Source organism: Oncorhynchus tshawytscha, linkage group LG01 (assembly GCF_018296145.1).
Source record: "Oncorhynchus tshawytscha isolate Ot180627B linkage group LG01, Otsh_v2.0, whole genome shotgun sequence".
Taxonomy (NCBI): Eukaryota; Metazoa; Chordata; class Actinopteri; order Salmoniformes; family Salmonidae; genus Oncorhynchus; species Oncorhynchus tshawytscha.
In genome coordinates, this window is record NC_056429.1 from 84,230,459 (window position 1) to 84,257,777 (window position 27,319).

General features: G+C 41.4%; 2 protein-coding genes and 1 long non-coding RNA gene across 3 annotated transcripts; 1 reads left to right on the forward strand and 2 right to left on the reverse strand.

The window, feature by feature from the left end:
• Window positions 1-2,758: 2,758 nt before the first annotated feature.
• LOC112261180 (ADP-ribosylation factor 4-like) lies at window positions 2,759-7,767 on the reverse strand. Its single transcript, XM_042328829.1, has 6 exons — window positions 7,410-7,767; window positions 7,135-7,215; window positions 6,904-7,013; window positions 6,547-6,618; window positions 6,099-6,227; window positions 2,759-3,163 (listed from the first exon to the last, which is right to left on the reverse strand). Exons 1-6 carry the CDS (start codon window positions 7,474-7,476, stop codon window positions 3,077-3,079), a joined length of 546 nt encoding a protein of 181 aa, XP_042184763.1. The 5' UTR covers window positions 7,477-7,767; the 3' UTR covers window positions 2,759-3,076.
• A 3,197-nt stretch (window positions 7,768-10,964) lies between these two features.
• Window positions 10,965-13,468, reverse strand: LOC112243372 (ADP-ribosylation factor 4). Its single transcript, XM_042326667.1, has 6 exons — window positions 13,184-13,468; window positions 12,908-12,988; window positions 12,677-12,786; window positions 12,320-12,391; window positions 11,872-12,000; window positions 10,965-11,471 (listed from the first exon to the last, which is right to left on the reverse strand). The coding sequence occupies exons 1-6, from the start codon at window positions 13,248-13,250 to the stop codon at window positions 11,385-11,387; spliced, it is 546 nt and encodes a 181-aa protein (XP_042182601.1). The 5' UTR covers window positions 13,251-13,468; the 3' UTR covers window positions 10,965-11,384.
• Window positions 13,469-13,587: 119 nt separating this feature from the next.
• Window positions 13,588-16,968, forward strand: LOC121847148. The gene is made up of 3 exons (XR_006084050.1): window positions 13,588-13,762; window positions 13,947-14,028; window positions 14,141-16,968. It is a non-coding gene; the product is annotated as an uncharacterized LOC121847148 (long non-coding RNA).
• The last annotated feature ends 10,351 nt before the right edge of the window (window positions 16,969-27,319 follow it).

Genomic DNA, 27,319 nt, shown 5'->3' on the forward strand with positions numbered 1-27,319 from the left:
GTGATCACTCAGTCGTCTGGCTCAGCTGATGCTCTCATGCATGTTTCAGTGTTACTTGCCCGATTGCAAGCATAACATTTATTTAGCTAGTCTGGTAGGCTCGTATCACTGGGCAGCTCTCGGCTGTGCTTCCGTTTGTAGTCTGTAATAGTTTGCAGGCCCTGCCACATCCGATGAGTGTCAGAGCCGGTGTAGTACGATTCAATCTTAGTCCTGTATTGATACTTTGCCTGTTTGATGGTTCGTCGGAGGGCATAGCGAGGTTTCTTAGAAGCTTCCGGGTTAGAGTCCCACTCCTTGAAAGCATCAGTTCTACCCTTTAGCTGAGTGTGAATGTTGCCTGTAATCCATGGCTTCTGGTTGGGATATGTACGTACAGTCACTGTGGGGACGAAGTCGTTTAACATCTGCTTCTTCTGATCACTTTTTTATAGACAGAGTCACTGGTGCTTCCTGCTTTAATTTTTGCTTGTTAGCAGGAATCAGGAGGAGAGAATTATGGTCAGATTTGCCAAATGGAGGGCGGGGGAGAGCTTTGTACGTGTCTCTGTGTGTGGAGTAAAGGTGGTCTAGAATTGTTTTCCCTCTGGTGCATATTTAACATATTTAACAAGAAATGAGGTAAAACTGATTTAAGTTTCCCTGCATTAAAGTCCCCGGCCACTAGGAGTGCCACCTCTGGATGAGCATTTTCCTGTTTACTTATAGGTGTATACAGCTCATTGAGTGTGGTTTTAGTGCCAGCATCGGTCAGTGGTGGTATGTAGACAGCACCTAAAAATACAGATGAAAACTCTCTAGGTAGATAGTGTGGTCTACAGCTTATGATGAGATACTCTACCTCAGGCAAACAAAACCTCAAGACTTCCTTACATATCTTTCACTGCTATGCGGATGACACACAGCTGTACATTTCAATGAAACATGGTGAAGCCCCAAAATTGCCCTCGCTAGAAGCATGTGTTTCAGACATAAGGAAGTGGATGGCTGCAAACTTTCTACTTTTAAACTCGGACAAAACAGAGATGCTTGTTCTAGGTCCCAAGAAACAAAGAGATATTCTGTTGAATCTGACACTTAATGGTTGTACAGTCGTCTCAAATAAAACTGGACTTCGGCGTTACTCTGGACCCTGATCTCTTTTTTGAAGAACATATCAAGACCATTTCAAGGACAGCTTTTTTCCATCTACGTAACATTGCAAAAATCAGAAAGTTTCTGTCCAAAAATGATGCAGAAAAATTAATCCATGCTTTTGTCACTTCTAGGTTAGACTACTGCAATGCTCTACTTTCCGGCTACCCGGATAAAGCACTAAATAAACTTCAGTTAGTGCTAAATACGGCTGCTAGAATCCTGACTAGAACCAACAAATGGGATCATATTACTCCAGTGCTAGCCTCCCTACACTGGCTTCCTGTCAAAGCAAGGGCTGATTTCAAGGTTTTACTGCTAACCTACAAAGCATTACATGGGCTTGCTCCTACCTATCTCTCTGATTTGGTCCTGCCGTACATACCTACACGTACGCTACAGTCACAAGACGCAGGCCTCCTAATTGTCCCTAGAATTTCTAAGCAAACAGCTGGAGCAGGGCTTTTTCCTATAGAGCTCCATTTTATGGAACGGTCTACCTACCCATGTCAGAGACACAAACTCGGTCTCAACCTTTAAGTCTTTACTGAAGACTCATCTCTTCAGTGGGTCATATGATTGAGTGTAGTCTGGCCCAGGAGTGGGAAGGTGAACGGAAAGGCTCTTGAGCAACAAACCGCCCTTGCTGTCTCTGCCTGGCCGGTTCCCCTCTTTCCACTGGGATTCTCTGCCTCTAACCCCATTACAGGGGCTGAGTCACTGGCTTACTGGGGCTCTCTCATACCGTCCCTGGGAGGGGTGCGTCACCTGAGTGGGTTGAGTCACTGATGTGATCATCCTGTCTGGGTTGGCGCGCCCCCCCTTGAGTTGTGCCGTGGTGGAGATCTTTGTGGGCTATACCCAGCCTTGTCTCAGGATGGTAAGTTGGTGGTTGAAGATATCCCTCTAGTGGTGTGGGGGCTGTGCTTTGGCAAAGTGGGTGGGGTTATATCCTTCCTGTTTGGCCCTGTCCGGGGGTGTCCTCGGATGGGGCCACAGTGTCTCCTGACCCCTCCTGTCTCAGCCTCCAGTATTTATGCTGCAGTAGTTTATGTGTCAGGGGGCTAGGGTCAGTTTGTTATATCTGGAGTACTTCTCCTGTCCTATTCGGTGTCCTGTGTGAATTTAAGTGTGCTCTCTCTAATTCTCTCTTTCTTTCTCTCTTTCTTTCTCTCTCTCGGAGGACCTGAGCCCTAGGACCATGCCTCAGGACTACCTGACATGATGACTCCTTGCTGTCCCCAGTCCACCTGGCCGTGCTGCTGCTCCAGTTTCAACTGTTCAATTATTGTTGATAAGACGGCAGCTTTCCCCTCCGACGCAATCATTCAAAGAATTACTCCGATATGAATCTTCTATTCAATTAAATAAACCCCACGAGGCATTTTAGTTTTTGGTTAAACTAGACACTCATTGACCGCCATACAAAAAGTCCTTACTTGGTGGGTTAAAAAAACTGAAAAACGTCACCTGCTGGAGGGAACTATATTTTGGGATTCTCTCCTTACCTGTTAATAAAACGACTGCAGATACATTGCACACACCATGATTTTAGGTAGGAGGTTTTGGAAGTCAGGAAATAAATACAGGGGTGTTGATAAAGAATCTGCTTACAGTCATTCAGTGATAATTTAAAATATATATATTTTATATAACTTTCCAAGTTACAATATGTACAATACATTGAAGTGCATTACCCCCCCAAAAATGGAAATGGAAACTTTTCAGAAAGCCACTTCTAAGTTTTGTTCTGATTGTATGGTTGTTCTTGAGTAAACGTTGTGTCCTGGTCGTTCTTAAGGAGGGCTGTTACAGGGTACCTTTGCACCGAGACACTGATCTACATTTCCCCCACTAATGATTAAGGTTATGATCGTGGGAGGGGAAGCTGATCCTAGACCTGTACCTAGGGGTAACGTCGCTACAGAGCCAACTCAGCTAGTTAGCGCTTGGAAAGCTGGTCAGCCAACCAGTCCAGTCCTTCCAACAGACCTGAACCCTGGGTCGCACAGGTAGCCTGGACAAACCACTGAGGAGAGAGGACACAAAGTTAGTCATTAACAGGTAGCCTAGACAAACCACTGAGATGACAAACAACCAGAGTGCATTATTTAGCAAATCTGGGCTGGGATTCAATCCGAGGCGAGTTGTAGTATTCGACATTTAAAGGGATACATCAGGATTTTGGGAATGACACCCTTTATCTACTTCCCCAGAAACAGATGAACTCATGGACACCATTTTTACATCTGAAGTCGGAAGTTCACATCCACCTCAGCCAAATACATTTACACTCAGTTTTTCACAATATATGACATTTAATCCTAGTTAAAATTCCCTGTCTAAGGTCAGTTAGGATCACCACTTTATTTTAAGAATGTGAAATGTCAGAATAATATTAGAGAGAATTATTTATTTCAGCTTTTATTTCTTTCATCACATTCCCAGTGGGTCAGAAATGTACATACACTCAAATCATATTTGGTAGCATTGCCTTTAAATTGTTTAACTTGGGTCAAACGTTTTGGGTAGCCATCCACAAGCTTCCCACAATAAGTTGGGTGCATTTTGGCCCGTTCTTCCTGACAGAGCTGTAACTGGGTCAGATTTGTAGGCCTCCTTACTCGCACACACTTTTTCAGTTCTGCCCACACATTTTTTATAGGTTTGAGGAGAAAAGGCTTTGAGATGGGTACTCCAATACCTTGACTTTGTTCTCCTTAAGCCATTTTGCCACAACTTTAGAAGTATGCTTGGGGTCATTGTCCATTTGGAAGACCCATTTGCGACCAAGCTTTAACTTCCTGACTGATGTATTGAGTTCCTTCCTGACTGATGGCGCCCCCATCTTGGGTTCGTGCTGTAGGGGAAATCTTTGTGGGCTATACTCAGCCTTGTCTCGGGATGGTAAGTTGGTGGTTGAAGATATCCCTCTAGTGGTGTGGGGGCTGTGCTTTGGCAAAGTGGGTGGGGTTATATCCTGCCTGTTTGGCCCTGTCCGGGTGTATCGTCGGACATGGCCACAGTGTCTCCAGACCCCTCCTGTCTCAGCCTCCAGTATTTATGCTGCAGTAGTTTATGTGTCTGGGACTAGGGTCAGTCTGTTATATCTGGAGTATTTGTCCTGTCTTATCCGGTGTCCTGTGTGAATTTAAGTGTGCTCTCTAATTCTCTCTCTTTTTTTTCTCTCTCTCTTTCTTCCTTTCTCTCTCTCGAAGGGCCTGAGCCCTAGGATCATGCCTCAGACCTACCTGGCCTGATGACTCCTTGCTGTCCCCAGTCTACCTGGTCATGCTGCTGCTCCAGTTTCAACTGTTCTGCCCTCAGCTATGGAACCCTGACTTGTTCACCGGACGTGCTACCTGTCCCAGACCTGATGTTTTCAACTCTCTTGAGATAGCAGGAGCGGTAGAGATACTCTGAATGATTGGCTATGAAAAGCCAACTGACATTTAGTCCTAAGGTGCTGACCTGTGGCACCCTCGACAACCACTGTGATTATTATTATTTGACCCTGCTGGTCATCTATGAACATTTGAACATCTTGGCTATGTTCTGTTATAATGTCCACCTGGAACAGCCAGAAGAGTGAGGTGCTGTCACGTTCTGACCTTAGTTCCTTTGTTTTTGTCTTTGTTTTAGTATGGTCAGGGCGTGAGTTGGGGTGGGCAGTCTATGTTTGTTTTTCTATGTTGGTTTTTGAGTTCGGCCTAGTATGGTTCTCAATCAGAGGCAGCTGTCAATTGTCTCAATTGCTGATTGAGAATCATACTTAGGTAGCCTGGGTTTGACTTTTGGTTTGTGGGTGTTTGTTTCCGTGTGTGTTGGGATGGTGTTCTTTGGCTTGCAAGCCTCTCTCTTTTTCCTCCAAATATAACGATTGGTCATTATGGCCAAACAGTTCTATTTTTGTTTCATCAGAGCCGAGGACTTTTCTCCAAAAAGCACGATCTTTGTCCCCATGTGCAGTTGCAAACTGTAGTCTGGCTTTTTTATGGCGGTTTTGGAGCAGTGGCTTCCTTGCTGAGCGGCCTTTCAGGTTATGTCGATTTAGGACTTGTTTTTACTGTGGATATAGATACATTTGTACCTACTTCCTCCAGCATCTTCACAAGGTCCTTTGCTGTTGTTCTGGGATTGATTTGCACTTTTCGCACCAAAGTATGTTCATCTCTAGGAGACAGAACGCGTCTCGTTCCTGAGCGTTATGACGGCTGCGTGGTCCCATGGTGTTTATACTTGCGTACTATTGTTTGTACAGATGAACATGGTACCTTCAGGCGTTTGGAAATTGCGCCCAATGATAAACCAGACTTATTCAGGTCTACAATTTTTTTCTGAGGTCTTGGCTGATTTCTTTTGATTTTCCCATGATGTCAAGAAAAGAGGCACTGAGTTTGAAGGTAGGCCTTGAAATACATTGACTCAAATGACTCCAATTGACCAAAATTATGTCAATTAGCCTATCAGAAGCTTCTAAAGCCATGACATAATTTTCTGGAATTTTCCAAGATGTTTAAAGGCACAATCAACTTAGTGTATGTAACTTCTGACCCACAGGAATTGTGATACAGTGAATTATAAGTGAAATAATCTGTCTGTAAACAATTGCTGGACAAATTACTTGTGTCATGCAAAAAGTAGATGTCCTAACCGACTTGCCAAAACTATAGTTTGTCAACAAGAAATTTGTGGAGTGGTTGAAAATGAGTTTTAAAGATTCCAACCTAAGTGTATGTAAACTTCCGACTTCAACTGTGTCTATGCATGCAATTTGAAAAATGTTGCTCATTAGCATTAGCGCAATTACTAACTATTGTTAGCGCAATGACTAAAAGTCTATGGTAACTGCTGGCATGGTAACAGCTAGCATGCTAGTGTATACCATAGACTTCCAGTCATTGCGCTAATGCGAGTTAGAATTGGCTCGCAAAATCTTAGAGATTCTAGATGGTCATACTTACAGGAGTATTCAGTTGAAGTTTCCTCAGTCCCAGTTTATTTGTGATGTCACTGACAGACATGGCGTTGGGAAGGTCCTGTTTGTTGGCGAACACCAGCAGAACTACATCTCTCAACTGGTCCTCTTCAAGCTGTGGGTCAACAGCAAAGAACACAGGGAATCAGAACAGCCACAGTACTGACTGAGTTATTACACTTTTCTCTGTAATGTTGCATCGTGTGTGGAGGATCAATAACACAGAACACAGGGAATCAGAACAGTCACATTAAACAGGTAAACACTCTCCTATCTCTATTAGAACAGTCATATTACTGTATTATTACATTCCTCGTAGGGAATCAGAAAGATCCCATTATACTGTTACTACGCTCCTCTCCGGTGGCCAAGAGCAAACTTAAGAGTTGCTATAAGAAAGTGTGGAAATATTAATGGAAGGACAGATAACTCACCATGTTCTGTAGTTCCTCTGTAGCATCATTTATCCTCTCAGGATCGTTGCTGTCTACCACAAATATAAGACCCTGGATGAAGATATTGGAACACAGACACATGCTTTTAAGGAATGAGGAAAATTGGAATTGGAATTAATTTTCTGAATTGACGGGATTTGAAATGATCCCATAGTTAAGGCTATTAGGGTTAGGATACCTGAGTGTTTAAGTGAGGTTCTTAGGGTTAGTTGAGGCTGTTAGTTTAGGTTAATTAGGGTTAGGCTTAGTTGAGGCTGTTAAGGTTCGGGTTAGTTGAAGCTGTTAGGGTTATTTGGGGATGTTCAGGTTAGTTGAGAGTATTAGGGTTAGTACTACCTGCGTGTTCTGGTAGTAATGCTTCCACAGAGGTCTGATGACGTGCTGACCACCTACATCCCACACCGTGAAGCTGATGTTCTTGTACTCAACCGTCTCCACATTGAACCCTATGGTGATCAGCACAAAGGACATTCAGCTATGCTCTGTCTAGCAGCGCTGGGTCAAATACATATAAGAAGCAAAAGTTGTCAATCAGTGGATATAGCCTATATATCAATCAATGCTTACCAATAGTGGGGATAGTGGTGACAACTTCTCCAAGTTTTAGTTTGTACAGGACTGTGGTCTTCCCTGCAGCATCTAACCCAACTGTAGGAACAATATGGATCATTTTAAAACCTAAGTAATATGAATAATAATGATATAATAATAGGCCTATGTCAAATCAATCAAAAAAGTAAATGTTATAACACATTGTAACAAATACATTGTAACATTGTACAGACATTGCAACATTGTAATAATAACACAATGACATTAACAATATTGGAAATAAGTCTTACCCATCAGAATTCTCATCTGTTTTTTCTCGAAGAAACGAGAGAAGAGTTGCGAAACCATAACACCCATTATTGCTAAAAAAATATGTTTTGCTTTTTCAAATAATTCGAAAGGAATGAAATCTGCAGCAGCCTATCTCGCTCCTCAAACAATTCTGCAGGGGTAGACAGCAGCACACACTGATTTATACGACTGGTTTGCATTGCGCTGCTTATATAGTCTACTCAGCCACATGTGTAACCGGACACCAACACAGAGCACTGTCATTTCAGCCTGGTCACACAGGTACAACAGTCAATTGACTGCGACGATTCCTCTCTACACGTTTCATCCACGTCACTTTCACTTTGTTGGCCTCGGAATACAGGAAGTTGTAATGTTTCTCATGTGTAGAGATATAATCTGATTGGTCTAAAAGGCTGCTATTCATTCTCTGTTAACTAAATGTTGTCTGAAGATGAAGCCGATGTCACACGAAGCAACCTGTTCAGCAAATGTTGTTGCCAGAGTTGCATCGGGGTTGCTTCGTGAGTCCATTTCAATCGCGTTTGAATTGCTTCGTGTATCAGCAAAATTGCTTTAGATCATGGCACTTGCCACTTACATCTGCAACAGAAATTGCTTCCAGGTTGCTTCGTGTGAGTGACATCGGCTCTAGAGAGAAAGAGGTCTACTCCTGTGTTAGTGTGTGAATTTCACAATGCTCTCTATTCAAGCAAATCGACAGAGAAAGAAACTGTGATGAAATAAAGACAAACCATCTAGATCCTAGTGTCCTGTTTATTCACATAAAAATACTTTCCCGAAATCTAAAGGCTTCTCCAATAGAAATCCCCAGTATCTTCATACTGTCTGTCAACACGGTTTAGCTACATACAGTACATACAGTACATCCAGGACACAGGTCTGGATCTTATTTTTTGGAATAACAAAAACAAGTCATCAGTTGGGCTGCCCAGGGGCGCTGATCTACAGAGTCCCTCATTTATTTTGTTGATCACTCTCACCCAATCGCTTATCAAAATGGCATAAATCATGGCCAAATGTGTAGATTCGCGGGAAAAAACACAGTGTCAAATGCGACAAGAATACCATGTAATCTTTCAAGTTTCGAAGTAGTTTTATGAATAATTTATACAGAAAAACAAAACATACACAAACTCACCTTTTTATAAACATTTGTGTCACTTCTAGTCTATTCTCTGAGCAGATAAGGGAGTTGACCTTTGCCTAGGTCTATAAAACGGACAGATTTTAAAACATGGATAAAACAAACTTCCAAAAATAATCAAAGTCGATCTGTAACACTTAGAAGGTTGAGATAATATGATATAATGTAATTCCTTATAATACAATGACAAAGAAAACATTTTGTATATTTTTTTAATTTAGCAAATGTTTTTAAAAAAGGTACTCAGACCCTGTACTCAGTACTTTGTTGAAGCACCTTTGGCAGTGATTACAGCATCGAGTCTTCTTGAGTATGACGATACAAGCTTGGCACACCTGTATTTGGAGAGTGTCTCCAATTCTTCTCTGCAGATCCTCTCAAGCTCTGCCAGGTTGGATAGGGAGCGTCGCTGCACAGCTATTTTCAGGTCTCTCCAGAGATGTTCGATCGGGTTCAAGTCTGGAATCTGGCTGGGCCACTCAAGGACATTCAGAGACTTGTCCCGAAGCCACTCCTGCATTGTCTTGGCTGTGTGCTTAGGGTTGTTGTCCTTTGGGAAGGTGATCCTTCACCCCAGTCTGAGGTCCTGAGTGCTATGGAGTAGGTTTTCTTATGGATCTCTCTACTTTGCTCTGTTCATCTTTCCCCCAATCCTAACATGTCTTCTAGTTCATGCAGCTGAAAAACATCCCCACAGCATGATGCTGCCACCACCATGCTTCACAGTAGAGATGGTGCCAGGTTTCCTCCAGAGTTGATGCTTGGCATTCAACAAAATAGTTCAAGCTTGGTTTCATCAGACCAGAGAATCTTGTTTTTCATGGTCTGAGAGTCCTTTAGGTGCCTTTTGGCAAACTCCAAGCAGGTTGTCATGTGCCTTTTACTGAGGAGTGGCTTGTCTGGCCATTCTACCATAAAGTCCTGGTTGATGGAGTGCTGCAGAAATGGTTGTACTTCTGGAAGGTTCTCTCATCTCCACAGAGGAACTGTGGAGCTCTGTCAGAGTGACCATCAGGTGTTTGGTCACCTCCCTGACCATCAGATTTTTGGTCACCTCCCTGACCAAGGCCTTTCTACCCTGATTGATCAGTTTGGCCGTGCGGCCAGCTCTAGGAACAGTTTTGGTGGTTCTAAAATTATTCCATTTAAGAATGATGGAAGGCACTGTGTTCTTGGGGACCTTCAATGCTGCAGACATTTTTTGATACCCTTACCCAGATCTGTGCCTCCACACAATCCTGTCTCGGGAACTTTGCGGACAATTCCTTCGACCTCATGGCTTGATTTTTGCTCTGACATGCACTGTCAACTGTGGGACCTTATATAGACAGGTGTGTGCCTTTCTAAATCATGTCCAATCAATTGAATTCACCACAGGTGGACTCCAATCAAGTTGTAGAAACATCTCAAGGATGATGAATGGAAACAGGATACACCTGAGCTCCAATTTGAGTCTCATAGCAAAGGGTCTGAATGCTTATGTCAATAAGGTATTCAATTTTATTTTTATTAAAATGTTAAACCTATTTTTGCTTTGTCATTATAAGGTATTGGGTGTAGATTGATGAGGATAAAAATACATTTAAGAATAAGGCTCTAACATAACAAAATGTGGACAAAGTCAAGGGGTCTGAAAACTTTCCGAATGCACTGTACGTAGGCCTTCTAATAATTACCAAAACAACACTGTGGTGAGGCCATGTCGGTTTCAGTTCAGGAAAACGGTACTAAATATCTTTATTAGCCCCAAAAAGACAAATGGGACTGAGAGATTTTTCTCCCACACTGTAAAGGTTCATCCTCAGATAGTCATCATTTTACATCTCCCTCAGTGAAATTGAAGACCACAGTGTAGAGACGTCAATTCAACGTCTTTTCCATGTTGGTTCAGCGTAATTTAATTGAAATGATGTGGAAACAATGTTGATTCAACCAGTGTGTGCCCAGTGGGAGATATCTATCTCAGCACAATGCTGTTTCTTGGAAAATAAGCCAGCAAGCACTGGGATCGTGTAGTGCTGTTGAAATTGAAGTATCTGAACTTCCAAGAGCTCACAACCTTATACTCTTACAATCAATACTTTCATGTTAAGGCTATATACTGTAGTTTAAATGTTTTTATATAACATACTGTTTATTTAATCAAGGGATGATGCTGTCATACATTCTCCATGCAATTGTGAGGTCCTACCTTTAGATGTCGATATTGTATTGTTAAAATGTTCGCAAATATGTCCCTGATGAGTTTTAGTCTTGGTCTCCATTACACAGACCCTGCAGTGATGATGAGGGAAATTACTGAAACAATTGTCTTGTATTTGTTGTTTCTGAATTGTTACTCTTCCATCTGCACAGTGACCACACCCACAAAGAAAACGACTGCAGATACATTTAAACACATCATTTTATTTGAGGTAGTGAGGATATGGAAATCAGGAAATAAATACAGGGGGTTTGATAAAGAATCTGCTTACATTCAATCAGTGATACAATTATTTTAATATAAAACATTTATAACTTTACATGCTACAATATGTGCAATACATTAGAAAAAATATTTTTTAAATGGAAACTTTTCAGAAAGGCACTTCTAAGTTTTGTTCTGATTGTATGGTTGTCCTTGAGTAAACGTGTTGTGGTCGTTCTTAAGAAGGGCTGAGCGCAGCTGTTATAGCGTGAATTTGCTCCTAGACACTGATCTTGGGTCAGTTTCCCCACTAATGGTTAAGGTTATGATCGGGGGAGGGGAAGCTGATCCTAGACCTGTACCTAGGGGTAACTTCACTCCGGAGCCAACTCAGCTGAGTTAGCGCTTGGAAAGCTGGTCAGCCAACCAGTCTAGTCCTTCCAACAGACCTGAACTCTGGGTTGCACAGGTAGCCTGGACAAACCACTGAGGAGAGAGGAAAAACAGTCAGTCATTAAAACAGTCAGTCATTAACAGGTAGCCTGGACAAACCACTGAGATGACAAACAATCAGAGTGCATTATTTAGCAAATCTTGGCAGTGATTCAATCCGAGGCGCGTTGTAGTGTTTGACATTTAAAGGGATACATCAGGATTTTGGGAATGACGCCCTTTATCTATTTCCCCAGACTCAGTTTTAAGAAAGTTGCTCATTAGCATTAGCGCGATTGCTAACTCGTGTTAGCTCAATGACTGGAAGTCTATGGTAACTGCTAGCATGGTAACAGCTAGCATGCTAGTGTATACCATAGACTTCCAGTCATTGCGCTAACGCGAGTTAGAATTGGCTCGCAAAACCTTAGAGATTCTAGATGGTCATACTTACAGGAGTATTCAGTTGAAGTTTCCTCAGTCCCAGTTTATTTGTGATGTCACTGACAGACATGGCGTTGGGAAGGTCCTGTTTGTTGGCGAACACCAGCAGAACTACATCTCTCAACTGGTCCTCTTCAAGCTGTGGGTCAACAGCAAAGAACACAGGGAATCAGAACAGCCACAGTACTGACTGAGTTATTACACTTTTCTCTGTAATGTTGCATTGTGTGTGGAGGATCAATAACACAGAACACAGGGAATCAGAACAGTCACATTAAACAGGTAAACACTCTCCTATCTCTATTAGAACAGTCATATTACTGTATTATTACATTCCTCGTAGGGAATCAGAAAGATCCCATTATACTGTTTCTACGCTCCTCTCCGGTGGCCAAGAGCAAACTTAAGAGTTGCTATAAGAAAGTGTGGAAATATTAATGGAAGGACAGATAACTCACCATGTTCTGTAGTTCCTCTGTAGCATCATTTATCCTCTCAGGATCGTTGCTGTCTACCACAAATATAAGACCCTGGATGAAGATATTGGAACACAGACACATGCTTTTAAGGAATGAGGAAAATTGGAATTGGAATTAATTTTCTGAATTGACGGGATTTGAAATGATCCCATAGTTAAGGCTATTAGGGTTAGGATACCTGAGTGTTTAAGTGAGGTTCTTAGGGTTAGTTGAGGCTGTTAGTTTAGGTTAATTAGGGTTAGGCTTAGTTGAGGCTGTTAAGGTTAGGGTTAGTTGAAGCTGTTAGGGTTATTTGGGGATGTTCAGGTTAGTTGAGAGTATTAGGGTTAGTACTACCTGCGTGTTCTGGTAGTAATGCTTCCACAGAGGTCTGATGACGTGCTGACCACCTACATCCCACACCGTGAAGCTGATGTTCTTGTACTCAACCGTCTCCACATTGAACCCTATGGTGATCAGCACAAAGGACATTCAGCTATGCTCTGTCTAGCAGCGCTGGGTCAAATACATATAAGAAGCAAAAGTTGTCAATCAGTGGATATAGCCTATATATCAATCAATGCTTACCAATAGTGGGGATAGTGGTGACAACTTCTCCAAGTTTTAGTTTGTACAGGACTGTGGTCTTCCCTGCAGCATCTAACCCAACTGTAGGAACAATATGGATCATTTTAAAACCTAAGTAATATGAATAATAATGATATAATAATAGGCCTATGTCAAATCAATCAAAAAAAGTAAATGTTATAACACATTGTAACAAATACACTGTAACATTGTACAGACATTGCAACATTGTAATAATAACACAATGACATTAACAATATTGGAAATAAGTCTTACCCATCAGAATTCTCATCTGTTTTTTCTCGAAGAAACGAGAGAAGAGTTGCGAAACCATAACACCCATTATTGCTAAAAAAATATGTTTTGCTTTTTCAAATAATTCGAAAGGAATTAAATCTGCAGCAGCCTATCTCGCTCCTCAAACAATTCTGCAGGGGTAGACAGCAGCACACACTGATTTATACGACTGATTTGCATTGCGCTGCTTATATAGTCTACTCAGCCACATGTGTAACGGGACACCAACAGAGAGCACTGTCATTTCAGCCTGGTCACACAGGTACAACAGTCAATTGACTGCGACGATTCCTCTCTACACGTTTCATCCACGTCACTTTCACTTTGTTGGCCTCGGAATACAGGAAGTTGTAATGTTTCTCATGTGTAGAGATATAATCTGATTGGTCTAAAAGGCTGCTATTCATTCAGCAAATGTTGTTGCCAGAGTTGCATCGGGGTTGCTTCGTGGGTCAATTTCAATCGCGTTTACGTTGTTTCGTGTATCAGCAAAGTTGCTTGAGATCATGACACTTGCTACTTACATCTGCAACAGAAATTGCTTCCATGTTGCTTCGTGTGAGTGACATCGGCTCTAGAGAGAAAGAGGTCTACTCCTGTGTGTGTGTGTTAGTGTGTGAATCTCACAATGCTCTCTATTCAAGCAAATCAACAGAGAAAGAAACTGCGATGAAATAAAGACAAACCATTTAGTATCTAGATCCTTGTCCTGTTTATTCTCAAATACTTTCTCTCATTGTAGTTTCTAAATCCAGTGCCGTAACATCGCGAGATATCCGGGAACACCGTCGAAAGAGATCTGGCCGAGGTTTGGCGATTGAGAGGTAAATGGGAGAATTGTAAGGTTCTTCCTTAGTTGTACATTTTCTTGGAATCTAAAAGTACAGCCTAGATTGGTGAAAGTGACAAGCTAACACGTTTTATTTTCGTCTTAAGGTATTTTATATCGAACAAGTGCCTTTGATTTGACGGCCTCCACATTCGCAGTTCGGCGCGAAACAACCGTTAAACCCGATGACGTGTTTCTGTGCATGAGCTTAGTTAGCCAAAGTCGGTCTGACATCACCTTCAAGCGTGTGTAACAGGGTTGGTTATGTTTCCACTTGCCTCTAAAGAATTGTGTATTTAATGTTCAATGGTTGGTTCAACTCTGATGACAATAAGGTGTGTTGTGATTGGCCCAGTTTGCAGATAGGGGGAGATCCCGAACGTCTTCCCCGGATGAAAATGTGATGCAAGGGGTAGGTCACGTTCTGAATACTGTTTTCTATTTTACAATGTGTACAAGTTTGCTGTACATTACTGATTTATACATGTTTGGGTATATGGAACCTGTTAGGGATTGAGGGTCTTTCTGGGATGTGCTTTGGCATATGATTGCTGTAAATAAGTGTGTTAGCAGCATACACAGATGTAATGGTCACATAAGCCCACTGCTAACACAGTTGTCTTCATGCTGCAGATTTTGCCATCGACAGCCATCAATATCGTTAAGCCCTGCACAACTAACGTGCTGTTCCCCATTTTAACAACAGCAACAGAAATAAATGATGCTCAACTGGGACCACTGGCTGATGTGATTTATTTGGAGGAAACACAACACAAGGAGAGTACGATTTGTTACACGTGATTGACTAAAACTGGTTCTCCAATGGAAACCCCGTATCTTCATACTGTGGTCTTTGATTGTAAGTCTGTCAACAGGGTTTAGCTACATACAGTATGAGGACACTGAGGTCTGGATCTTAATTTTTGGAATAACAGAAACAAGTCATCAGCCAGTCGTCCCCCATTGATTTTGTTGATCACTCACTCAATGTCTCATCAAAATGGCATAAATCATGGCAAAATGTATAGACTTGCAGGAAATATGCTGTAAATCTGCAAACATTTTTTTTAAACCTAATAGGCTATGTGTTTGTAGACCGACTGAGGTGAATGAAACTACAGCAACCAGTGTGTTAATGGCTGGGGTAATTTGGTTTGTGTGACAAAGTGAAATTGTAGAGTTTACATCAACCTCACTCTCACTGCGTGCAATGTAAATATTGAAGAACACCGCTATTCTCTGGCAGAAAGTGGGTGAAACCATTCACTTCAGAAAAGGTGTGATGTTAATAACGTTTCCTTTCATTATGAGTGGTCGAATTCATAAAAATATGTACTGCCATTGTAGTAAGGTTGGCAAAATGAGAGGTCTTCACTTACCTGTTTTGTGTTATTTTCCTTGAAAGAACAAGTAGTGGGTTTTGAGTGCTTCTCCTCTACTTGGAAAGTTGGTCTGCCTGCTCTTCAGTCTGAAAGCAGGTTCGTGTCTCATTCCTCTGCATGTAAAAACTGTTTAAAACAGTGTAACACAATAGTGTCTTTTGAAAACCGTTCAATATATCACAAAGTCAATATTCAATGTGGCTATGTATATATTTATGTTGTCGCTAATGTATTTAAAGCCTATTTCGGCAAGTTAACCAAGTGTTTGTTGGCTTAGCTAGCCATGTTAATGATGTGCTAACTTGCACTGTCAGTGAATTGTAATGTCACGTTAGCTATTGCTGGCATTTGATTTATTGGTAATTCAAGACATCTTTTTTTATTTCTATTACATTTTTTTACCCCATTTTCTCCCCAAATTCATGGTATCCAAATTTGGACACCAGTGTCCCATCACGACAACTCCCGTACGGAGAGAGCCGTGCGACCGCCTTAACACAACCCAGTCGAGCCGCACTGCACTGCTTTTTGACACAATGCCCACTTTAATCAGAAGCCAGCTGCACCAATGTGTTGGAGGAAACATCGTACACCTGGCAACAGTGTCAGTGTGCATTGCACCCGGCCCGCCACACGAGCCGCTTGAGCACGATGGGACAAGAACATCCCTGCCTTCCTAACCCGGACGATGCTGGGCCAATTGTGCACTGCCCCATGGGTCTCCCGGACGCGGCCGGCAGCGACAGAGCCTGGATCTCTAGTGACACAGCTAGTATTGCGATGCAGTGTCTTAGACTACTGCGCCACCCGGGAGAGGCCCATTCAAGACTTCTTTAATTCAATATTAAGTGAATGTTATTTTCTTACTACCTTAAAAGGTTTATATAAAACAGGTTGTACTTGTGCTATGTATTTATGGATTGATGTCACTTCACATTGAAGGCATGTATCATTACTGTTGCTCCTATATAAAATATGTCCTACCTAACCAGTGAACTTGTGGATGTGACCATCAGGTCAATCAATGCCTGTCATCGCTGTTTGATACCTTTCACTGCAGGTATGTCTTACTGTATTTTTGTTATTTTCTGAACATAGCACATATTTACTATTTGATCACTTTGTGCATTCAGTCTGAGAGAGATGTTCTGTGAGAACCCAGTGAACTTGTGGCTGTGACCATCCTGTCAATGCCTGTCATCACTGTTTGATGTATTTCACTGCAGATGAAAACCAAGTTAACCTGAAGTGTGGGTGTCCATGTACCTTTCTTCTGGGTGGCTATATGAAGTTGGTTACACTTGTTTTTGCTCTTCTCCAAATTGTATGTGAAAATAAAACATTGTGGAATTCATCGATAAAGGAAAAGAAAACAGTGTGGCATGTAATCTTGCTCTTTCAAGTTTCAAAGTAGTTTTATGAATAATTTATAATTGCATACAAACAAAACATACACAAACTCACCTTTTTATAAACATTTGTGTCACTTCTAGTCTATTCTCTGAGCAGATAAGGGAGTTGACCTTTGCCTAGGTCTATAAAACGGACAGACTTTAAAACATGGATAAAACAAACTTCCAATAAATAATCAAAATCGATCTGTAACACTTTGAAGGTTGAGATAATATGATATAATGTAATTCCTTATATTACAACATCAGATACAGTGCATTCGTAAAGTATTCAGACCCCTTTACTTTTTCCACATTCTGTTACGTTACAGCCTTATTCTAAAATTAATGAAATTGTGTTTCCCTCAGTCTACACACAATACCCCATAATGACAATGAATTAAACCGTTTTTTCAATTTTTTTGCAAATTTGTTAAAAGTAAAAAACACATCACATTTACATAAGTATTCAGCCCTTTTACTCAGTACTTTGTTGAAGCATATTTGGCAGTGATTACAGCTTCGAGTCTTCTTGAGTACGACGCTACAAGCTTGGCACACCTGTATTTGGGGAGTTTCTCCATTTCTTCTCTGCAGATCCTCTCACGCTCTGTCAGGTTTAATGGGGAGCGTCGCTGCACAGCTATTTTCAGGTCTGTCCAGAGATGTTTGATCAGGTTCAAGTTAGAGATCTGGCTCGGCCACTCAAGGACATTCAGAGACTTGACCCGAAGCCGCTCCTGCATTGTCTTGGCTGTGTGCTTAGGGTCGTTGTCCTTTTGGAAGGTGAACCCTCGCCCTAGTCTGAGGTCCTGAATGCTATGGAGCAGGTTTTCATCAAGGATCTCTTGTGCCGCTGAAAAACATCCCCACAGCATGATGCTGCCACCACAATGCTTCACAGTAGAGATGGTGCCAGGTTTCCTCCAGACGTGATGCTTGGCATTCAGGCCAAATGGTTTAATCTTGGTTTCATCAGACCAGAGAATCTTGTTTCTCCTTTAGGTGCCTTTTGGCAAACTCCAAGCAGGGTGTCATGTGTCTTTTACTGAGGAGTGGCTTCTGTCTGCTCACTCTACCATGAAGGCCTGATTTGTCTAGTGCTGCATAAATGGTTGTCCCACTGGAAGGTTCTCCCATCTCCACAGAGGAACTGTCAGAATGACAATCAGGTTTTTTTCCACCTCCCTGACCAAGGCCCTTCTCCCCTGATTTCTCAGTTTGGCCCAGGAGGCCAGACCCAGGAAGAGTTTTGGTGGTTCCAAATTTAATCTATTTAAGAATGATGGAGGCCACTGTGTTCTTGGGGACCTTCATTTCTGCAGATATTTTTTGGTACCCTTCCCCCCTATTCCTCAACACAATCCTGTTTCCTGTTTTCGACCTCATGGCTTGGTTTTTGCTCTGATATTTATTATGGGGTATTGTGTGTAGATTGATGAGGATATAATTAAATGTAATCCATTTTAAAATAAGGCTGTAACATTACAAAATGTGGAAAAAATCAAGGGGTCTGAATACTTTTCGAACCACTGTGCGTAGGCCTTTTAGTTAATAATTACCAAAACAACACTGTGCCATGTCTGTTTCAGTTCAGGAAAACGGTACTAAATACTGTAGATTAGAAGCATGATTTCCTTTATTGGCCCCAAAAAGACAAATGGAACAGAGATTATTCTCCACACTGTAAAGGTTAATCCTCAGTTAGTCATCCTTTTACATCTTCCTCAGTGAAATTGAAGCCCACTGTGCATAAACGTCAATTCAACGTCTTTTCCACGTTGGTTCAGCATAATTTAATTGAAATGATATTGAAACAATGTTGATTCAACCAGTGTGTGCCCATTGGGAGAGCTCTATCTCAGTACAATGCTGTTTCTTGAAAGCAATCCAGCAAGCACTGGAATCATGTAGTGCTGTTGAAATTGAAGTTGCTGAACTTCCAAGAGCTCACCCACATTCTTATACTCAACAATAAATACTATCATGTTAAGGCTATATACTATAGTTTAAGTGTTTTTATTGGGGTTAGTGCTTTTGGCCAGTGTCTGAAAGGTTGCTAGATAGAATCCCCGAGCTGACAAGGTAATAGTGTGTCGTTCTGTCCCTGAACAAGGCAGTTAACCCACTGTTCCTAGGCCATCATTGTCAATAAGAATTTGTTCTTAACTGACTTGCCTAGTTAAATCAAGATTACATACAAACGTACTGTTCATTTAATCAGGGTTCGCTGTCAGACATTCTCCATGAAATTATGAAATCCTACCACTAGATGTCAACATTGTATTGTTAATATACCCCGACAAAATGTCCAGTCCCTGATTTAAAAAAAATCCTTTCTTCTTGATCATAATTGGCATAACATGCTTCTTTCTTTTTCTTGGAAAAAAAACATATTTTTACTTGCAGCAGGCCGAGCCAGCACAAAATAACATAAAGGGGTTCCTGTGAGAGTTGGTGCTGTACAAGAGTTGCAATTCTGTTTCAAATACTTGTTTCAATGTCTCACTATGGGATTCGCTCAATGGCTCACTGACGGCTCGGAGAACGAATCATACAACGTCTGTTGGAGACCGACAGGTCGAGTGGTGCTAGCTGTTTGAATCTGTGCAGGCGCCCATCCTAGATCAGTTGTCTAAGAGGAAGGTAACCGCTCAGGGATTTCACCATGCGGCCAAGGGTTATTTTAAAACAGTTAAAGAGTTTAATGTCTGTAGTAGGAGATAACTGAAGATGGAACAACAACATTGTAGTTACTCAACAATACTAACATAAATTACGTAGTGAAAAGAAGGAAGCCTTGTAACAAAAGATTTTCAGAAGACAGAGTGAGAGTGATCAACAAAATCAATGGGGGCCTGCTGGAGGTCATCACCCCTGGGCACCCCCACTGATGATGTGATTTTGTTATTCTAAAAAATTACTGAAGTCCAGACCTCTGTGTCCACATACTGTATGTAGCTAAGCCCTATTTACAGACTATAATCAAAGACAGTACACTATGAAGATGCTCTACTGTGTAACTGTCGAGGTCTGTATGACAGGCAGTGGAGATCCAAACGGAGCTCTTCCCGTCCATTGTAGCGAGTTACACATTTGCTTGGATAAAGGCAGAGTGTTTGCGTAAGAGTGAAAACACATCTTCGTAATTTGGGTGCCTCCCTGCAAGGTGAGACCTCCATCTTGTTATCGGCTATCCCTTTGGATAGTTGAGGCTATTGTATTGGAAAATATAATAGCAAGGGTTAGAGCCCGGAAGCCCATATGGAAAAGAATCATAAAAATCAGGTAAGAATCTGGTATGGCAGAATCATTTTTTGTACAAAAATAAAATAAAAGTAAAATAAAAGTAATCTATTACGGATCTAGTACGATTTTGCATGTTTTTCCTTATGCAGTATGTCAGTGGTGTACTTGTATACAGTAACAGTCAAAAGTTTGGACACACCTACTCATTCAAGGGTTTTTCCTTATTTGTACTATTTTCTACATTGTAGAATAATAGTGAATATATCAAAACTATGAAATAACACATATGGAATCATGTAGTAACCAAAAAAGTGTTAAACAAATCAAAATATATTTTTGATTTTAAATTCTTCAAGTTAGCCACCCTTTGCCTTGATTACAGCTTTGCACACTCTTGCCGTTATCTCAACCTACTTCACCTGGAATGCTTTTACAACAGTCTTGAAGGAGTTCCCACATCTGCTGAGCACTTGTTGGTTGCTTTTCCTTCACTCTGTGGTCCAACTCATCCCAAACAATCTAATTTCAGTTGAGGTTGTGTGATTTTGGAGGTCAGATCATCTGATGCAGCACTCCATCACTCTCCTTCTTGGTCAAAAAGCCCTTACACCGCCTGGAGGTGTGTTGGGTCATTGTCCTGTTGAAAAATATATTATAGTCCCACTAAGCGCAAACCAGATGGGACGGCGTATCGCTGCAGAATGCTGTGGTAGCCATGCTGGTTGGTGTGCCTTGAATTCTAAATAAATCACAGACAGTGTCACCAACAAAGCATCTCCACACCATCACACCACTTCCTCCACGCTTCACGGTGGGAACCACCGTGTCTCACAAAGACATGGCGGTTGGAACCAAAAATCTCAAATTTGGACTCATCAGACCAAAGGACATATTTCCACCGGTCTAATCTCCATTGCTCGTGTTTCTTGGCCCAAGCAAGCCTCTTTTTATTATTGGTGTCCATTAGTAGTGTTTTCTTTGCAGGAATTTGACCATGGCCTGATTCAAGCATTCTCCTCTGAACAGTTGATGTTAAGATGTGTCTGTTACTTGAACTCCGTGAAATATTTATTTGGGCTGCAATTTCTGAAGCTGGTAACTCTAATGAACTCTGGGTCTTCCTTTTCTGTGGTGGTCCTCATGAGAGCCAATTTCATAATAGCATTTGATGGTTTTTGCGAGTGCTCTTGAAGAAACTTTCATAGTTCTTGATGTTTTCCGTGTTGACTGACCTTCATGTCTTCAAGTAATGATGGACTGCCGTTTCTCTTTGCTTATTTGAGCAAATTATATTTTGATTTGTTTAACACTTTTTTGGTTACTACATGATTCCATATGTGTTATTTTATTGTTTTGATGTCTTCACTATTATTCTACAATGTAGACTCTCAGAATGAGTTCTACCAATGTGTTATTGTGAGAGTGATTTTTGAGAGCGATCCACTTAATAACTAAATAGATTCACTGCTGCTATCAGTCATTCCTCTTCCTCCTCCTCCTGTCCTTTTCTCCGCTTCCTCCTGTCTCCTATCCACTTCCTCCTCTTCTCTCCTCCCCTTCCTCCTCTTCCTCCTCTTCCTCCTCCACCTCTCCTCCTGTCCTCCTCTTCTTCTCTTCCTCCACTCCTGCTCCTGTCCTCTCTTCCTTATCCTCCTGTTCTCCTCTCTTCTTCCTCCTCTTCTCTCCTCTCCTCCCCCTTCTCCCCTCCTTGCAGTGGACTTAGCTTATTATTTCAATAAGAATCACATTGCTTGCATCGATGATGTTAGACAGATGTATGCAAGTGCTTTAAAATGTGTATGTCCCATGTATGAGACCTCAGAAGGCTTAGCTTACATGTATGTTTTATATGTAATACATGCAACATTTATGTTATGTCTAAATGCTAACCACCCATTAAGTCAGATATTACAAGAATCTTCTATGAATCTTGTAAATGTATTTGCTGCCATAGGTATTACATACAAGTTTTATTAATTACAGATATTTTCCATATGAGAGGGCTCGTTCCAGAGGTATGGCTACCTCTTGTGCTCCGTTCTAAGGGATCACCTTACAGGCGATTTGCTTTACGGCATCTTGGGCCATCCCTCATACATTTATGAGGTATTTACCTGCTTGATGTCATTACGTCTTCGTTGGCGCATACTACCTAGGTGTCGGAAGCCTCTAAGGCAGGGTTCCCCAATTGGCCCCTTGAGTTTTCTTGGCAAAAAATAAGAAAAATGTTTGGACATAAAAGACTGTAAAAACACAACCAAATCAGCTCCAAGTGATTTTAATTTTGGGAATGCGTTCCAATTTTTTCCCACGCATAATAGAGAGATACATGTGATCGCATACTAATTTTTTGTAAAATATATCTGTTTGATATATCTGTTTGGGTTTCTTGCAGTCAATTTGCAATCTACAAATGATTTGTAGTAATGTTCCGGATCCCTGACCATCTGCTCGAGAAAAAATGATGATCCCTGCTCCAAGTGGTGATGCTATTGGGACTACTCTGGTTTCGGAAAGTGTGTCTGTGATACGGGAGTTGGCCATATCCAAAAGTGAGACATCTAAAAAGTATTTGAAATATAACGTAGGGTTACTTGCGTAACCCCAGGTCTATGACAATATGAGTGAGATGTCTCACCGCATTTCCCTGCTGGCAAGAGTGCAAGGATGAGATGCTTGAGAATGACTAGAGGAGGGGCGAGTGCGCCTTATAAGGAAAAGAAGGCCTCATTCGTCACTCACCCTGTCTGTCTCCAACAGACGTTGTGTGATTGGTTCTTCCAGCTGTCAGTGATCCGCTGAGCGAATCCCATAGTGAGACATGTCACTCATTGAACCGGAGGGTAAAATGTAAAATGGGCAATTAACCTTCAACATAGTTTCCATGGATTTATTTACCCATCTGCCAAAACGGCACAGAGGCCCACTCGGTAGAGAGGCTGTCAAAGGGCGCAGTGGAGCCCTCGACAACTTGACAACTAGCCATTGAGATTGATTCGATTGACTTGTGAAAGCACATCGAGTGGTCGAAGGGGTCAAAGTATTTGGCTTGAGATTTAGCCTTACACCATGTATTTTGCAAAGCTCGCGCACGCAACACATCCGGTTTGGCACGGTGTTGCACCACTGCTCTCTCGCGCCAAACAAGGGTCTAAGGTTAAAATAGAAGTTGATTATTTTTGTGATGCAGAACGTGCTGCAAGTTCTGCCTCTCCCATCTCCTCATTGGTTTTTAGAAGCATATTCCCACGTGCCATCGTCTCATTGGTTTTTAGGAACATATACCCACGTGGCTGATTGAAAGATGAACTGAGGTCGGTTGTGGTAATACACCTTATTATGAAAGTTAGTTGCCAATCACCATATAAAGTCCAAAGAAGAAAAAGAAGCCTGGAAGGAGGATAGATGACGAGAAACGATTCGGTTGAGCATTTTATCTAGCTCGCGAAATAGGACAAATTAGCTAGCAACCGCATGCGAGCGTCCAGTGTGGGTATGGTGTTAGTAAGTCAAAAATAGGGTTGCAAAATTCCAGTAACTTTCCCCAAATTCCCTGGTTTTCCAGAAATCCACAGTTCCAAGATTCCTGGAATAAGGAGAACATCTGGGAATCCTTTCACCAAGGTTTCTAGAAGATCTTGGGAAAGTTACCGTAATTTTGCATCCCTAGTTAAAAGTAGGTGATTACTCTGATTACTGTAATTACCATTGTATAACTGTAACCCCAGGGCCAGTTCTATCCCAAAGATTAGATTAGAACAGCTACTCGCTATCTGTACATAATAAATAACCTGACAGAGACCATCCATCATCTCAAGAAAACAAGGGCTAATGTCTAGCAAACGTTTTTCAACTTAATTCTACCCTTAAATTAAACACCCTTGTTGGTGTTTTGCAGGGCCAGTGGAACAAGTAAAATTGTCTATTGACTCTTTGAGGACAGATATGGGGAAGTTGTGTACTTGTATGATCACACTCAAGCTCCGTATTCATAAAGCGTCACAGAGTAGGAGTGCTGATCCAAGGTCAGTTTTGCCTTTTAGAGTATGGTGAATACGACTATATGGACAGCAAGGCCTGATCCTAGATAAGCACTCCTACTTTTTTTATTTTATTTTTTATTTCACCTTTATTTAACCAGGTAGGCTAGTTGAGAACAAGTTCTCATTTGCAACTGCGACCTGGCCAAGATAAAGCATAGCAGTGTGAACAAACAACAGAGTTACACATGGAGTAAACAATTAACAAGTCAATAACACAGTAGAAAAACACTTAATGAATACGGGCCCACGACTTCATGTGTAGCGAATCATTTATCTAAGCTTGTGAGATCCGGCTGGTTGTACGAGGCTGTACTAAAAATATAAAAAATATATATAAGAAAATGCAGCTTAGGAAAAGTCCATGTAGCTTAAATGTTCAAGTTGGCTAGATTTAAAATTCGGAAATTGTTGATCTGACATGGAATACTCCACCAACCCAATGATTTTTGCTCAATGTGAGTTGAATTTTAAAATGTAAGTTTGCTGAGACTGTGCTGACTCAAATACATGTCTTATTAACATATTAACTAGTGAGCCATTCGTTATTTTTGTCAATTTACTTGTCAGGGGCCAGTTTACAATAAACAAATATACACTGCTCAAAAAAATAAAGGGAACACTTAAACAACACAATGTAACTCCAAGTCAATCACACTTCTGTGAAATCAAACTGTCCACTTAGGAAGCAACACTGATTGACAATAAATTTCACATGCTGTTGTGCAAATGGAATAGACAACAGGTGGAAATTATAGGCAATTAGCAAGACACCCCCAATAAAGGAGTGGTTCTGCAGGTGGGGACCACAGACCACTTCTCAGTTCCAATGCTTCCTGGCTGATGTTTTGGTCACTTTTGAATGCTGGCGGTGCTTTCACTCTAGTGGTAGCATGAGACGGAGTCTACAACCCACACAAGTGGCTCAGGTAGTGCAGCTCATCCAGGACCACATTAACATTGTCACGACTTCCACCGAAGTTGGTGCCTCTCCTTGTTCGAGTGGCATTCGGCGGTCGTTGTCCCCGGCTTTCTAGCTGCCACCGTTTCTTTTTCCATTTGTTATGTCTTGATTGTACACACCTGGTTCCCATTACGTTATTATTATTTCCCTATTTAACCCTCTGGTTCTCATTATGTTTTGTGGGTGATTGTTACTGGTTTTGTGTTAGTCTTTTGTGTTAGGGTTTGTTATCCCTGAATGGATTTATTGGCTGATTATTTTTCAGAGTAAAGTACGTTATTTTACTCAGTTCTGTGTCCTGCGCCTGACTCCGTCCTCACCTCTGCACAACTGACACTCGACAAACATACTGTAGCTCTCTAAGGTCTGCAATGACTGACATAACAAGAGGAAAACTGCTGATGCTCTACCACATTTCCTGGGGTCCAGCAAAATTAAGGCAGTTATACAATTTTAAAAACTTTACAATACATTCACAACAGATTTCACTATATATTTACAACACAAAATCCATGTGTACGTGTGTGTATAGTGTTTATGTTATTGTGTGTTTGTATGGAACGCTGCAGCTGTACATAGTCCATCTGTAAATAGCCCACCCAATCTATCTACCTCATCCCCATACTGTTTTTATTTTATTTACTTTTCTGCTCTTTTGTACACCAGTATCTCTACTTGCACATCATCATCTGCTCATTTATCACTCCAGTGTTAATCTGCTAAATTGTAACTATTCGCTCCTATGGCCTATTTATTGCCTACCTCCTCATGCCTTTTGCACACACTGTATATAGACTTTCTTTTTTCTACTGTGTCATTGATTTGTATATTGTGTTATTGGCTTGTTTATTGTTTACGCCATGTGTAACTCTGTGTTGTTGTCTGTGTCACACTGCTTTGCTTTATCTTGGCCAGGTCGCAGTTGCAAATGAGAACTTGTTCTCAACTAGCCTACCTGGTTAAATAAAGGTGAAATAAAAATAAAATAAAATACTTTTTTTTTTAAATGGATGTCTGTGCCTATGATTGTGTTGCTTCACAGCCCCCGCTGTTCCATAAGGTGTATTTTTCTGTTGTTTTATCTAATTTTACTGCTTGAATTAGTTACTTGATGTGTTAATAGAGTTCCATGGCTCTATGTAGTACTGTGCGCCTCCCATAGTCTGTTCTGGACTTGGGGACTGTGAAGAGACCTCTGGTGGCATGTCTTGTGGGTTATGCATGGGTGTCCGAGCTATGTGCGAGTCGTTTAAACAGACAGCTCGGTGCATTCAACATGTCAATCAATACCTCTCAACAATACAAGTAGTGATGAAGTCAATCTCTCTTCCACTTTGAGTCAGGAGAGATTGACATGCATATTATTAATGTTAGCTCTCTTTGTATCTAAGTGCCAGCCGTGCTGCCCTGTTCTGAGCCAATTGCAATTTTCCTAAGTCCCTCTTTGTGGCACCTGACCACACGACTGAACAGTAGTCCAGTTGCGACAAAACTAGGGCCTGTAGGACCTGTCTTGTTGATAGTTTTGTTAAGAAGTCAGAGCATCGCTTTATTATGGACAGACTTCTCCCCATCTTAGCTACTGATGTATCAATATGTTTTGACCATGACAATTTACAATCCAGGGTTACTCCAAGCAGTTTAGCCACCTCAACTGGCTCAATTTCCACATTATCCATTACAAGATTTAGTTGAGGTTTAGGGTTTAGTTAATGATTTGTCCCAAATACAATGCGTTTAATTTTTGAACTATTTATGACTAACTTATTTCCTGCCACCCATTCTAAAACTGTCACGTCCTGACCTTAGTTCCTTTTTTATGTCTCTATTTTAGTTTGGTCTGGACGTGAGTTGGGGTGGGCATTCTATGTTTTTCTTATATGTTTTGTATTTCTGTTTTTTGGCCAGGTATGGTTCCCAATATGGTTCCCAGGCAGCTGTCAATCGTTGTCTCTGATTGAGAACCATACTTAGGCAGCCTGTTTTCCCACTATAATTTGTGGGTAATTGTTTTCTGTCTCTGTGTCTGCACCAGACAGAACTGTTTCGTTTTTGTTCGTTCTCTTGTTATTTTGTTTTTTGTGTTCAGTTTAAATAAATATGTACATGGACACGTACCACGCTGCATATTGGTCCGATCCTTCCTACTCCTCCTCAGAAGAGGAGGAAAACCTTTACAGAACTACCCACCACCAAAAAAGGACCAAGCAGCGTGGTAACCAGGAGCAGAGGGTTGTCTCTGATTGAGAACCATACGTAG

What these genes read in the sequence shown, in the direction of transcription:
- LOC112261180 (XM_042328829.1), bottom strand. Translation starts at nt 7,476, where the DNA reads ATGGGTGTTATGGTTTCGCAACTCTTCTCTCGTTTCTTCGAGAAAAAA. An exon ending in ACAGATGAGAATTCTGATGG is followed by an intron (nt 7,216 to 7,409) that starts GTAAGACTTATT and finishes TTGTTCCTACAG; the next exon opens with TTGGGTTAGATGCTGCAGGG. An exon ending in CACCACTATCCCCACTATTG is followed by an intron (nt 7,014 to 7,134) that starts GTAAGCATTGAT and finishes TGATCACCATAG; the next exon opens with GGTTCAATGTGGAGACGGTT.
- LOC112243372 (XM_042326667.1), bottom strand. Translation starts at nt 13,250, where the DNA reads ATGGGTGTTATGGTTTCGCAACTCTTCTCTCGTTTCTTCGAGAAAAAA. An exon ending in ACAGATGAGAATTCTGATGG is followed by an intron (nt 12,989 to 13,183) that starts GTAAGACTTATT and finishes TTGTTCCTACAG; the next exon opens with TTGGGTTAGATGCTGCAGGG. An exon ending in ATTACTACCAGAACACGCAG is followed by an intron (nt 12,392 to 12,676) that starts GTAGTACTAACC and finishes ATCTTCATCCAG; the next exon opens with GGTCTTATATTTGTGGTAGA.